This window comes from Astyanax mexicanus, chromosome 9, assembly GCF_023375975.1.
Source record: "Astyanax mexicanus isolate ESR-SI-001 chromosome 9, AstMex3_surface, whole genome shotgun sequence".
Classification (NCBI taxonomy): domain Eukaryota; kingdom Metazoa; phylum Chordata; class Actinopteri; order Characiformes; family Acestrorhamphidae; genus Astyanax; species Astyanax mexicanus.
In genome coordinates, this window is record NC_064416.1 from 19,088,536 (window position 1) to 19,103,848 (window position 15,313).

The following is a 15,313-nucleotide window of genomic DNA, read 5'->3' on the forward strand; positions in this document are numbered from 1 at the left end:
TTTTCCTGTCAGAATAAAATGCATGTACTTCTAGACCACCTCTACATCTGTACACACTCATTTATTTACCTCCAAATCACTTCAGTGCATAAAAATGCCTATTAATGTTCCCACATAAGAATAGATGGCTTTAAGAAAAAAAAAACACCAATAGCTCCATATCCTTAGGGTTCATACACATCAGAATAACGGGGATGTATACTTTGAGTCATGAGGAAAATTGCACACCCATTAATATTATGCAAAATGCTCTAATTTTTTATTATATTTTATATATTCACAAATTCAATAGCATTTCAGCAACTGTGTATGTCACAGCTAGGTGGCAGCAGACATGCACACCATTTATATTTTGGATACAGTGCCAATTCTAGTGAATATTACATTTTATATATTTAAAAAATCAATAGAATTTAAACCGAATTACACAGAACACTAAAAATAAGTGTGTATGATACAGCTAGGTGTCAGGAAACACACACACTCTTTGAAATGTGGATACATTGCCAATTCTACTAATTATTAAATTATATACATTTTAAAATGTAGTAGCTTTCAAACCGAATCACACAGAATAATAAAAACAAGTGTGTATGATACAGCTAGGTGGCAGCAAACACGCTCACTCTTTATATTTATGATACACTGCCAATTCTACTAATTATTAAATTTTATATATTTTAAAATTCAATAGCTTTTACACAAAATCACACAGAACAATAAAAACTAGTGTGTATGATACAGCTAGGTGGCAATAAACACACACACTCTTTAAAATTTGGATACACTGCCAATTCTACTAATTATTAAATTATATACATTTTAAAATTCAATAGCTTTCAAACTCAATTACACAGAATAAAAAAATATTGGATACAGTGAGCCATAGTATAAACAACATATCATAAACCATAGTTTTAGCCATAATATAAATAACGCTAAAAATAGCTGTGTATGACACAAGTCGGTGTAAAATAAAGGGTGTTATGCAAATTTGGTTATGTAAAACCAAAACATCAAAAGAAAACTTTTTACTCTCTGTGGTCATAATACATGTATTATTAATTTGATATTTGAGACAAAAATAAATAGGTGGATTATTTAATAACAAGGTGATGTAATGATTAAGGTATACCATGTAACTAACTGAATGTTATACATTATACAAACATATAATACATAATATTACATAATTACATAAAACTGTTACAAACACAACTACATTTAAACTTTTTTATTAATGTACAGTTAAATGTACTGTATGCTCTCTGTTAGAATAAATATTGCCAAGGACATTGTAAGCTATTGGTCAATTTCCAAAATGAAAGGGTGTGCAGTTCTGCCCATGACTCAAAGTCACCGTAAGAACTTTTGAATGGATGATGGTAGCTAGCAAATGACAACAAAATGACCACAGAGAGTAAAGTTTTCTTTTGATGTTTTAGTTTTACATACCCAAATTTGCATAACACCCTTTATTTTACACCGAAGAGTGTGTGTGTTTCCTGACACCTAGCTGTATCATACACACTTGTTTTTATTATTCTGTGTGATTCGGTTTGAAAGCTATTACATTTTAAAATGTATATAATTTAATAATTTGTAGAATTGGCAATGTATCCAAATTTCAAAGCGTGTGTGTGTTTTCTGACACCTAGCTGTATCATACACACTTATTTTTAGTGTTCTGTGTAATTCGGTTTAAATTCTATTGATTTTTTAAATATATAAAATGTAATATTCACTAGAATTGGCACAGTATCCAAAATATAAATGGTGTGCGTGTCTGCTGCCACCTAGCTGTGACATACACAGTTGCTGAAATGCTATTGAATTTGTGAATATATAAAATATAGAGCATTTTGCATAATATTAATGGGTGTGCAATTTTCCTCATGACTCAAAGTATACATCCCCGTTATTCTGATGTGTATGAACCCTAAGGATATGGAGCTATTGGTGTTTTTTTTTTTCTTAAAGCCATCTATTCTTATGTGGGAACATTAATAGGCATTTTTATGCACTGAAGTGATTTGGAGGTAAATAAATGAGTGTGTACAGATGTAGAGGTGGTCTAGAAGTACATGCATTTTATTCTGACAGGAAAAGTGCGCTTAGTTTTTCGGTATTAACGCTAAAAGGGCGTTGCGCAAATTTCACCCAAACAGTATAAGGAAGGGTGTGCGTCACTCTCTGTGGTCGTACTGTCCTGATTATGTAAGTATCTGCTGGCTACCATCCTCCGTTCAGAAGTTATTAGAGCCGAAAAGTTGAATATCAAAAATGAAACTAACTTCACCGTGGTCACAAACACTTGCTTATTCAAATTTCCATCAGCTCTGTCTCTTCAAGGCTAGCTATCTACAACCCTGATGACATTTCCAAACTCTTAACACTTGGTAATTTTGTCCATCGTTCAAAGCACAGCGTTTACTCCAATGTCAGAATACATTTGGCATAAAACCACACAATCTGGCAACAATGTCAGCCGGACGGTGTACGCTTTTAATTTCACATTTTAGTTTCTTCACGTAGTTCATTATTAATGTGAGGATTATGTTTGTAAACAGACAGATAGATTACTCATGATCATCACAGACCTGCACTAACTTTAATTCACCGCGGTCACGCCATCTGCACTTAGAAAACGCTCGGTCGCGCTATCTACACCGAAAACTGGAGTGCGCGTCTAAACCGTGTTTTACTGTAGCAGCGTGCACAGCGCACGCGGAGGAGCGGAGACTGGCGCTTCTCGTGCAGAGACTTAAAATGGAACAGAAACGAGTTTTACACCTAAATAAACATGATTTAACGAGATCTAATCCACAAATATACACCAGAAAGACCACTTCTTATCTGTAGAACAGTGTAACGTTTTGAAAAGGGTTGGAGTGTTATTAAATAAGTAAATCAAATTGTTATAAAATCACATCCCTAAATTCTTAAAGATCTTATTCTCATGTATCCCAGATATATGTTTGAAGTGATATTACTGTATCATTTTTGAGTAATTGAATACCAAAACTATCTATTCGGTTTTGTATAAAAGGGATTTTGGAGTGCTATAAATCTAAAAGAAAATCTAATTCTTCTTAAATCAGAACATGACATCCTTAAAGAATACCTTCCATACTATTTATGTCATGCATGTATACTGATTGTACAGTATCATTTTGGAGTAAATGAATACCAAACTTAGGAAAAATGTATATTCGGTTGTGCATAAACCAGATTTCGGTGTCCTATAAAACCTTCAAATCAAATTGTTATCCAATGAAACCAAGAAAGTCTTGAAGAAAACATTCCATTCTATTAATGACATGAGTAACAAGTGATATTACTGTATCATTCTGGAGTAATTGAATACCAAACATAGGAAAAATGTCTATTCGGTTGTGCATAAACCACATTTCAGAGTCCTATAAAACCAGCAAATCAAATTGTTATCCAATGGCACTAACAAAGGCTTGGAAAACACATTCTATACTATTAATAACATATATATCAAGTGATTTTACTGTACCATTTTGGAGTAATTAAATATCAAACATACAAAAAATGTTAATTCACTTTTGCATAAATCAGATTTCAGAGTCCTATAAAACCAGCAAATCAAATTGTTATCCAATGCCACTAAGACATTCTTGAAGAACAGATTCCATACTATTAATGACATGAGTAACAAATGATATTACTGTATCATTTTGGAGTAATTGAATACGAAGCTTAGGAAAAATGTCTATTTGGTTGCGCAAAAACCTGATTTTGGAGTCCTGTAAAACCAGCAAATTAAATTGTTATCAAATGCTACTGAGACTGTCTTGAAGAACACATTCCATTCTATTATTGACATGAGTAATAAGTGATATTACTGTATAATTTTGGATTAATTGGATACCAAACTTAGAAAAAAATGTCTATTCAGTTGTGTATAAACCAGATTTTAAGGTCGCATAAAACCAGCAAATCAAATTGTTATCCAATGCCACCAAGAAAGTCTTGAAAAACACATTCCATACTATTAATGACATGAGTAACAAGTGATTTTACTGTACCATTTTGGAGTAATTAAATATCAAACATACGAAAAATGTTGATTCAGATTTCAGTCCTACAAACCATTAAAACAAATTGTTATCCAATGCCACTGACAAAGTCTTGAAAAGCACATTCTATACTATTATTGACATGAGTATCAAGTGATTTTACTGTATCATTTTGAAATAATTGGATACCAAACTTGGAAAAAATGTCTATTCGGTTGTGCATAAACCACATTTCAGAGTCCTATAAAACCAGCAAATCAAATCGTTATCCAATGGCACTAACAAAGTCTTGAAGAACACATTCTATACTATTATTGACATGAGTAACAAATGATATTACTGTATCATTCTGGAGTAATTGGATACCAAGCTTAGGAAAAATGTCTATTCAGTTGTGAAAAAAACCTGATTTCAGAGTCCTATAAAACCAGCAAATTAAATTGTTATCCAATGCCACCAAGACAGTCTTGAAAAACACATTCCAAACTATTAATGACATGAGTAACAAATGATATTACTGTATCATTCTGGAGTAATTGGATACCAAACTTAGGAAAAATGTCTATTCAGTTGTGCAAAAAACTGATTTCGGAGTCCTATAAAACCAGCAAATTAAATTGTTATCCAATGCCACCAAGACATTATTGAAGAACACATTCTATTCTATCAATGACTTGAGCAACAAATGATATAACTATCATTTTGGCTTAATTGGAGACCAAACTTAGAATAAATGTCTGTTCGGTTGTGCACAAACCAGATTTTAAGGTCCCATAAAACCAGCATATTAAATTGTTATCCAATGCCACCAAGACATTCTTGAAAATCACATTCCATACTATTAATGACATGAGTAACAAATGATATTACTGTATAATTTTGGAGTAATTGGATACCAAACTTAGGAAAAAATTCTATTTGGTTGTGCATAAACTAGATTTGGGAGTCCTATGAAACCAGCAAATCAAATTGTTATCCAATGCCACTGAGACAGCCTTAAAGAAGACATTTCATACTATGCATGACATGAGTAACAAAGAATATTACTGTATCATTTTAGAGTAATTGGATACCAAACCTAGGAAAAATGTATATTCGGTTGTTCATAAACCAGATTTTGGAGTCCTATAAAACCAGCAAATCAAATTGTTATCCAATGCGACTAAGACATTCTTGAAGAACACATTACATACTATTAGTGACGTGAGTAACAAAGAATTTTACTGTATCATTTTGGAGTAATTGGATACCAAACCTAGGAAAAAATTATCTTTGGTTGTGCATAAACCAGATTTCGGAGTCCTATAAAACCAGCAAATCAAATTGTTATCCAATGCCACTGAGATAGGCTTAAAGAAGACATTTCATACTACGCATAACATGAGTAACAAAGAATATTACTCTATCATTTTGGAGTAATTGGATACCAAACCTAGGAAAAATGTATATTCGGTTGTTCATAAACCAGATTTCGGAGTCCTATGAAACCAGCAAATTAAATTGTTATCCAATGCCACCAATACAGCCTTAAATAACACATTCCATGTTATTAATGACATGAGTAACATAGAATATTACTGTATAATTTTGGAGTAATTGGATACCAAACTTAGGAAAAAATTCTATTTGGTTGTGCATAAACTAGATTTGGGAGTCCTATAAAACCAGCAAGTCAAATTGTTATCCAATGCCACTGAGACAGCCTTAAAGAAGACATTTCATACTATGCATGACATGAGTAACAAAGAATATTACTGTATCATTTTAGAGTAATTGGATACCAAACCTAAGAAAAATGTATATTCGGTTGTTCATAAACCAGATTTCGGAGTCCTATAAAACCAGCAAATCAAATTGTTATCCAATGCCACTGAGATAGGCTTAAAGAAGACATTTCATACTATGCATGACATGAGTAACAAAGAATATTACTGTATCATTTTGGAGTAATTGGATACCAAACCTAGGAAAAATGTATATTCGGTTGTTCATAAACCAGATTTCGGAGTCCTATAAAACCAGCAAATCAAATTGTTATCCAATGCGACTAAGACATTCTTGAAGAACACATTACATACTATTAGTGACGTGAGTAACAAAGAATTTTACTGTATCATTTTGGAGTAATTGGATACCAAACCTAGGAAAAATTTATCTTTGGTTGTGCATAAACCAGATTTCGGAGTCCTATAAAACCAGCAAATCAAATTGTTATCCAATGCCACTGAGATAGGCTTAAAGAAGACATTTCATACTATGCATGACATGAGTAACAAAGAATATTACTGTATCATTTTGGAGTAATTGGATACCAAACCTAGGAAAAATGTATATTCGGTTGTTCATAAACCAGATTTCGGAGTCCTATAAAACCAGCAAATCAAATTGTTATCCAATGCCACCAATACAGCCTTAAATAACACATTCCATGTTATTAATGACATGAGTAACATAGAATATTACTGTATAATTTTGGAGTAATTGGATACCAAACTTAGGAAAAAATTCTATTTGGTTGTGCATAAACTAGATTTGGGAGTCCTATAAAACCAGCAAATCAAATTGTTATCCAATGCGACTAAGACATTCTTGAAGAACACATTACATACTATTAGTGACGTGAGTAACAACAGATATTACTGTATCATTATGGAGTAATTGGATACCAAACCTAGGAAAAATGTATCTTTGATTGTGCATAAACCGGATTTCGGAGTCCTATAAAACCAGTAAGTCAAATTGTTATCCAATGCCACTGAGACAGCCTTAAAGAAGACATTCCAGAGTATGCATGACATGAGTATCAGGTGATTTTACTGTATCATTTTGGAGTAATTGGATACCAAACATAGGAAAAATGTATATTCGGTTGTGCATAAACCAGATTTCAGAGTCCTATAAAACCAGCAAATCCAAATGTTATCCAATACCACCAAGACAGCCTTAAAGAACACATTTCATGTTATTAATGACATGAGTAACAAAGAACATTACTGTATCATTTTGGAGTAATTGGATACCAAACGTAGAAAAAAATTATATTCGGTTGTGCACAAACCAGATTTGGGAGTCCCATAAAACCAGCAAATCAAATTGTTATTCAATGCGACTAAGACATTCTTGAAGAACACATTACATACTATTAGTGACGTGAGTAACAAAGGATATTACTGTATCATTATGGAGTAATTGGATACCAAACCTAGGAAAAATTTATCTTTGATTGTGCATAAACCGGATTTCGGAGTCCTATAAAACCAGTAAGTCAAATTGTTATCCAATGCCACTGAGACAGCCTTAAAGAAGACATTCCATAGTATGCATGACATGAGTATCAAGTGATTTTACTGTATCATTTTGGAGTAATTGGATACCAAACATAGGAAAAATGTATATTCGGTTGTGCATAAACCAGATTTCAGAGTCCTATAAAACCAGCAAATCCAAATGTTATCCAATACCACCAAGACAGCCTTAAAGAACACATTCCATGTTATTAATGACATGAGTAACAAAGAACATTACTGTATCATTTTGGAGTAATTGGATACCAAACATAGAAAAAAATTATATTCGGTTGTGCATAAACCAGATTTGGGAGTCCCATAAAACCAGCAAATCAAATTGTTATTCAATGCCTTTGAGACAATCTTGAAGAACACATTCTATACTATTATTGACATGAGTAACAAGTGATATTACTGTATCATTTTGGAGTAATTGGATACCAAACTTAGAAAAAATGTCTATTCGGTTGTGCATAAACCAGATTTTAAGGTCCCATAAAACCAGCAAATCAAATTGTTATCCAATGGCACAGCCTTAAAGAACACATTCCTTACTGTTAATCACATGAATAACGAAGGATATTACTGTATCATTTTGGAGTAATTGGATACCAAGCTCAGGAAAAATGTCTATTCGGTTGTGGAAAAACATGATTTCGGAGTCCTATAAAACCAGCAAATTAAATTGTTATCAAATGATACCAAGACAGTTTTGAAGAACACATTCCATACTATTAATGACATGAGTAACAAAGAATATTACTGTATGATTTTGGATGAATTAGATGCCAAACTTTAAAAAAATGTCTATTTGGTTGTGAATAAACCAGATTTCGGGGTCCTATAAAACTAGTATGGAATGTGTTTATCAAGAAGGACTTGGTTCCATTGGATAACAATTTGATTTGCTGGTTTATAGGACTCCAAAATCTGGTTTATGCACAACTGAACAGGCATTTTTTCCTAAATTTGCTATCCAATTACTCCAAAATGACACAGTAATATCACTTGTGACTAATGTTCTTGGTAGATTGGAATATTTTCTTCAAGACTGTTTTGGTTTTATTAGACAACAATTTGATTTACTGGTTTTATAGGATTTGGTTTATGCACAAACGAATAGACATTTTTCCTATGTTTGGTATTCAATTATTCCAAAATGATACAGTAATATGACTCGATACTCATAACATTAATAGTATAGAATGTGTTTTTCAAGACCTTATTAGTGGCATTGGATAACAATTTGATTTACTGGTTCTATAGGACTCTGAAATCTGGTTTATGCACAACCGAATAGACATTTTTCCTTAGTTTGGTATTCAATTAATCTAAAATGATACCGTAAAATAATTTGTTACTCATGTCAATAATAGTATGAAATGTGCTTTTCAAGACTTTATTAGTGACATTGGATAACAATTTGATTTGCTGGTTTTATAGGACTCTGAAATGTGGTTTATGCACAACCGAATAGACATTTTTTCCATGTTTGGTATCCAATTATTTCAAAATGATACAGTAAAATCACTTGACACTCATGTCTAGTATAGAATGTGTTCTTCAAGACTTTGTTGGTTTTATAGGACTCTGAAATCTGGTTTATGCAAAAGTGAATCAACATTTTTCGTATGTTTGATATTTAATTACTCCAAAATGGTACAGTAAAATCACTTGTTACTCATGTCATTAATAGTATGGAATGTGTTTTTCAGGACTGTCTTGGTGGCATTGGATAACAATTTGATTTGCTGGTTTTATGTGACCTTAAAATCTGGTTTATACACAACTGAATAGACATTTTTTCTGAGTTTGGTACCCAATTAATCCAAAATTATACAGTAATATAACTTATTACTCATGTCAATAATAGAATTGAATGTGTTCTTCAAGACAGTCTCAGTAGCATTTGATAACAATTTAATTTGCTGGTTTTACAGGACTCCAAAATCAGGTTTTTGCGCAACCAAATAGACATTTTTCCTAAGCTTCGTATTCAATTACTCCAAAATGATACAGTAATATCCTTTGTTACTCATGTCATTAATAGTATGGAATGTGTTCTTCAAGAATGTCTTAGTGGCATTGGATAACAATTTGATTTGCTGGTTTTATAGGACTCTGAAATCTGATTTATGCAAAAGTGAATTAACACTTTTTGTATGTTTGATATTTAATTACTCCAAAATGGTACAGTAAACTCACTTGATATATATGTTATTAATAGTATAGAATGTGTTTTCCAAGCCTTTGTTAGTGCCATTGGATAACAATTTGTTTTGCTGGTTTTATAGGACTCTGAAATGTGGTTTTATGCACAACCGAATAGACATTTTTCCTAAGTTTGGTATCCAATTACTCCAAAATGATACAGTAATATCACTTGTTACTCATGTCATTAATAGAATGGAATGTTTTCTTCAAGACTTTCTTGGTTTCATTGGATAACAATTTGATTTGAAGGTTTTATAGGACACCGAAATCTGGTTTATGCAAAACCGAATATACATTTTTCCTAAGTTTGGTATTCATTTACTCCAAAATGATACTGTACAATCAGTATACATGCATGACATAAATAGTATGGAAGGTATTCTTTAAGGATTTCATGTTCTGATTTAAGAAGAATTAGATTTTCTTTTAGTTTTATAGCACTCCGAAATCCCTTTTATACAAAACCGAATAGATAGTTTTGGTATTCAATTACTCAAAAATGATACAGTAATATCACTTCAAACATATATCTGGGATACATGAGAATAAGATATTTAAGAATTTAGGGCTGTGGTTTTATAACAATTTGATTTGCTTATTTAATAACAATCCAAACCTTTTCAAAACGTTACACTGTTCTACAGATAAGAAGTGGTCTTTCTGGTGTATATTTGTGGATTAGATCTCGTTAAATCATGTTTATTTAGGTGTAAAACTAGTTTCTGTTCCATTTTAAGTCTCTGCACGAGAAGCGCCAGTCTCCGCTCCTCCGCGTGCGCTGTGCACGCTGCTACAGTAAAACACGGTTTAGACGCGCACTCCAGTTTTCGGTGTAGATAGCGCGACCGAGCGTTTTCTAAGTGCAGATGGCGTGACCGCGGTTTTAATTCAGAGCTCAGGAGTTTTAAACACAGTTTGACTCAGGTATTCGTGTTTAAGCGACCAATGCGGGCGCATGTTAATGAAGAGGGAGTGTCCGAATTCACTTATGTTTCACCACTATTAAGTGAACGAACTACTTGGGTCTGCCTATAAAGCGCGACACTAATGAGGGAGTAGGGAGACATTTCGTTCACAGCTCAAGATCTTTATCTTTTAGACCTGAATTATCTCCAGGACAATATTATACTTTTATGATTATGACACTGATTATTTATTTATTTAAATAATATTTCTTCAATTGTATTGCTAGGCTTTACAACTCTAGCTATAGTATGTGCCTTTACAGCATAAATGTGGACTATATTGGTAAACTATTAGTTTAATGGAAGGAAAATACAAGTAAAGTCTGCTGTGACCCCAAACACCCTCACACCAAATAGTATTAACGTTACACCAAATGGTTATGAATACACTGCTTGTTGTCCTAGATAACATTACTGTTTCAACTACCATAGTTTTGAAAAGTTCTCTTTTTTTCTTATTTTTTTTTAATAGTTGACATATGTGCAGAGCTCTGTGTAAACAAAAGCTCCTTAAATAACAATAGTTCCAATATATGTATTTATTTATTTTTGTCAGCCGCTTACCTTTAAAGTTTGGACAGTCGGACTTGTCGGTGCTTCAGTTAAAATGGAGAAAGGTCCTGCCCTCATGAAATAAACGTCTGTGGGTTTTAAATCCTGGTTTCAGAAGTGCTTACAGTAAAACACCTGTACTTTAAACATGGTATTATTCGTAATATCCAGGTAACGAGGCTGAATGAAGCAGACATAGTATTTCAGCTGGTTGTAGACAGGTCCAGTTTATCACCGTGGCCACGCCGTGTGCACGCTCAGTGCGGTAAACAGACAATAACCCTTCCATAATAGAGTCTCTGGTATCCACTCCCAGCTCGTCTAGAGCCGCTATTTACTCACTTTATTTCGGTTTCTCCACTTTAAGTGCTTTATATTTTGCAAATATTATAAAATCTCGTTTGTTTGTAGTAATTCTACAGCACGCCACAGTGACTATACTTTACACATGGCGCTGGCGATGTGGTGACGTAACGCACAGAGAACACACGTGACTGTCAGCGGCTGTTTGGCCAAACTGAGCTTTCCTAAATCTATTTATTAGAATTTAATACATTTCTCAAATCTTTAAGTTTAATCAGTACAACCAAACAATTACAGTACAGTACAACCAGAAAGTTATTCTGCTATTATGATCTGTTTAATAATGATGCTCTATCGTATATCAATTAGCCTTCTTCAATTAATGTCTTGTTTTTATTTTATTTTATTTATCTCTCATATAATTATCATATGTTACCTAATTCTGTGTATTTCACTGTTTTATCAGCATGTTGGATCCAACAATAATTAAGTTTGAACCTACCAATAACCTGGCTACTGTTAATTAACTTGGCTACTCTGGCGTTATTTGTATACTTGGTTGTTAAATACATAATAATGATGTATAATGATGTATAATAATAATAATAATAATAATAATAATAATAATAATAAAGATAGCCAATTGCTGTGTTTTCCTAAATAATGCTGTCTACAATCTGCACCTGGGAGGTTAACCAAATTAATTTGATTAATCGAATTACTGTTTTAATATGATTTACAAAATGGGATAATCGAGATTGTAAATAATGACATATTTAAGCTGTTAGGGGGAATCTCTATCAGAAACCTGTATAGATTTTTATATATGACCCTTTTCATTAAGGAGGTTATGTTTGCACTGTGTTTAAAATAAAAGCTGCGTGTTAGGTTGAAAAGGTATGCTTACTATTCATAAAATAATAATTATACTAATTAATAATTCATAAAAATCAATAAATAGATAAATAAATAAAAAAATAAATGTTGAAATTAAATGTTAAAAAAAACAATAGCTCACACATAACTTTTAAACGCTTTGTCAGTTAGTTAAATACAATTTTATGGCAAATACAGTCAAAATATTTCGCATTTTAGCACTGTTAGCATTAACCATATTTTATTTTTATTTAACTATTTTGCAAATCCAAACACCATTAAAACATGTTCAGAGGTCTGACAGTACTTTAATATTTATAGTAAGTGCTAATAAACAGTAAAATACTATATTTGTTTGTACAATTACTGTTCATGTCCAGTTTAGTGGGGCTCCCCTCTTTCTGAGAAGAACATTTAAATTGTAGGGGAAATTCCAGATAATATTTTCTACTTGTAATTTGGAAATTTCAAGTTCAAATGGAGCAAAGCTTAAGTGTTAATATAAACAGTTTTTCAAACACAGTAAAGCTATTCCATACTGATTTATTATGGGCAAAATATTTTCATGCGCTCACCATTCTTCTTTTCCTCTAGAGTCATAATTTAACAGGAAATGTGAATAAAGTATTTCTCTTTGTGCAGTTTCCTCAGAGTCCCTGAGGCCCCATTATCGACTGCGCTCATGCACTTCTCACAAATATACTGAAGGAAATATGCACATAGCTGATGTTCATGGGGTGCTTAAAACTGCTACAGGAGATCTACCACCATACTGAGTTTATATCAAAACTGATCCAGCCAAACATGGTCTTTACATCAGTGTGGTATAACATCAGATAATTAGAATTAAAATACACTTATCAACATCATAAAAAATAATAATGCACCCTGGAATGCTGCAAAACTTGGCATGCAGTTAAGTCTAAAGCAGACATGAAAATAGGTGAAGTCTGATTAGACACTGGGTCTTTTCTCTAGAGAATGTGAGAGTTCTTTCGCTGCTGCCCAATGAGAAGACAAGCTACTTTTGGGTGGTGTACCTCTTGGTGAAAGATCGTTGACTGCTATACATATCTCTATAATACACTCCCAAAACATTTTTTTCAGTTGAGCGAGAGAAGCAGGATGGTCATTTCAATGAATTGTCTACTATAGGTCATCAGCTTAGTTACTTTCACATTCATTTGGAACTTTATTGTCTTAAGTAATGAATCTATGTTCTGCTTGGGATCTGACGAAGGTCGGATTTAAGTATGAAGGGCTAGTCGTAAGTGCTTCAATCCTGCATTTGCTGTGGAGTAATACCTCCAAGCTCACTCATATCTCATTTTTTATTCAGACTAGAGGTAGCCCAACAGGGTGCCAGAGCAGGGTGCCAAATGTATATGTACATTTTCTCCCCAATAAATGTATCCTTGTAAACACTTATTTATACAGTAAAACTATTACTTGCACACATGTAAAGTTTTATTCAATCCCAAAATTCATTCTTAGTGCATTATTTTTTATTTTTTGTCAGTGTGTTCATATAATATATCATAAAAAAACAGGATTACAAATTTTTATTGGACTTTCAAACATTCAATCTCCTGGGGCAGAATTATGAGCCTTTGTGTTTAATTTTATTTTTACATTAACAGCATTTAGCTAACACTCTTATCCAGAGCAACTTACAAGGTTATTCCTATTAAAGATTTGTGCCAATATAGTGTTAGGCGTCTTGCCCAAAGATTCTTATTGGTGTAGTGCAGCATAGTTACCCAGGCCTGAAATTGAACCCTAGTCTCCCACATGTTAGCTCACTGGCACGTGGTGGTGTTATCCACTGCATCACACCAACTATGTAATACATATAGCTTTTACTATATATATTATACCTTTAAATACAATGCCATGCATGATGACTTCAAGGTAAAGACATGTTCCATAACTAAGTCTCACAATGTTTGACCTCCTCTGACCTGCCTCTTTTTTTTTTCCTGTGAATGGTAGATTGCAGGTATTGTGCTGTCTCAGATCCTCATCTCTCAGATCCAGAATGAGATCAGCTCCGTGCTGTAGAGCCTGAAGCAGAGAAGACTGCACAGCCAGATGCTGAACATACAGATGGGTGATGAATTCAAGGGAAAGGGAAACCCCTGAATAAATGATTGGAGAAACATTACGAGTGTAGATGTTTCCAGACAGGTATTCTACATACACCAAGCAGTTAATGTGGTACCAACCTCTTGGCCTAAAAAATAAATGTTGACCTCAATTTGGTATACATACCATCAAGAGAAAAAAATCCAATACTATGTTCAGACTGCAGGCAAAACGGATCATTGGATATTTCTCAATTCAGATCCATTGAGAAGACTGTCAACACTAATCGCAAGTGATCAGATCAGATTTGTGTGTCTGGATGTAACAAACATGTGTAACAACTGGTGGTGTGAGTCAGTGTCAGTAACTAACCTTTGGCACTCTTCTTGGACCCTCCACACTTCTGTCAATCTGGATTTAATTAGGTCATTGTGTTCCATATTGCATGTGATTAATCACCTCGAATAGTATTTGCATTTCAAATCACCTTTAGTTATTTTTATACTGTCCAGACAATCAAAAATCAATTGGAATAGAATTTAGATACGCCAAAAATCATATTACGATGGACCAATCACGAGTACAAGCTAGTACATACACAGAAAGGAATTTCACAGGATTGTAGTGCATACTTATTAGAAAAACTAATACACATTTAAGAGATCTAGGAATAAAAATCTCATTAAAAGGTTTTGTTTGGATATAACAAACAAAAAAGGATATGATGTGGTATTAAATATGACGACTATTATGTTTTAAAGAACGAAAATATATTTTAAAGGACATAACAATTGCACAGCTAAACTTGACTGAAGAGATGGAATATTTTGGGCCAAGATTTTGGAAGTGAAGCACAGTGCTTTCCACCACCATCATTATCAAAACACCAGTATCTCTCAGAGGATCTCTGCAGCACATTTCCAGACGTTTCCTGGATCTCTGCCAAAGGTGCACTGAAGCTGTCCTGGCAGCTCTGAGAGACCCA

At 33.2% G+C, this 15,313-nt stretch overlaps 1 protein-coding gene across 1 annotated transcript in view; it reads left to right on the forward strand.

Annotated features, from left to right (window-relative positions):
* tspan33b (tetraspanin 33b) overlaps positions 1 to 15,286 on the forward strand; it is a 29,729-nt gene extending 14,443 nt beyond the window's left edge. Inside the window, exon 8 of the mRNA XM_007250498.4 lies at positions 14,236 to 15,286. Within this exon, the coding sequence (XP_007250560.1) occupies positions 14,236 to 14,304 (69 nt within the window). The 3' untranslated portion in view covers positions 14,305 to 15,286. The remainder of the gene's footprint in view (positions 1 to 14,235) is intronic.
* Positions 15,287 to 15,313: the final 27 nt, after the last annotated feature.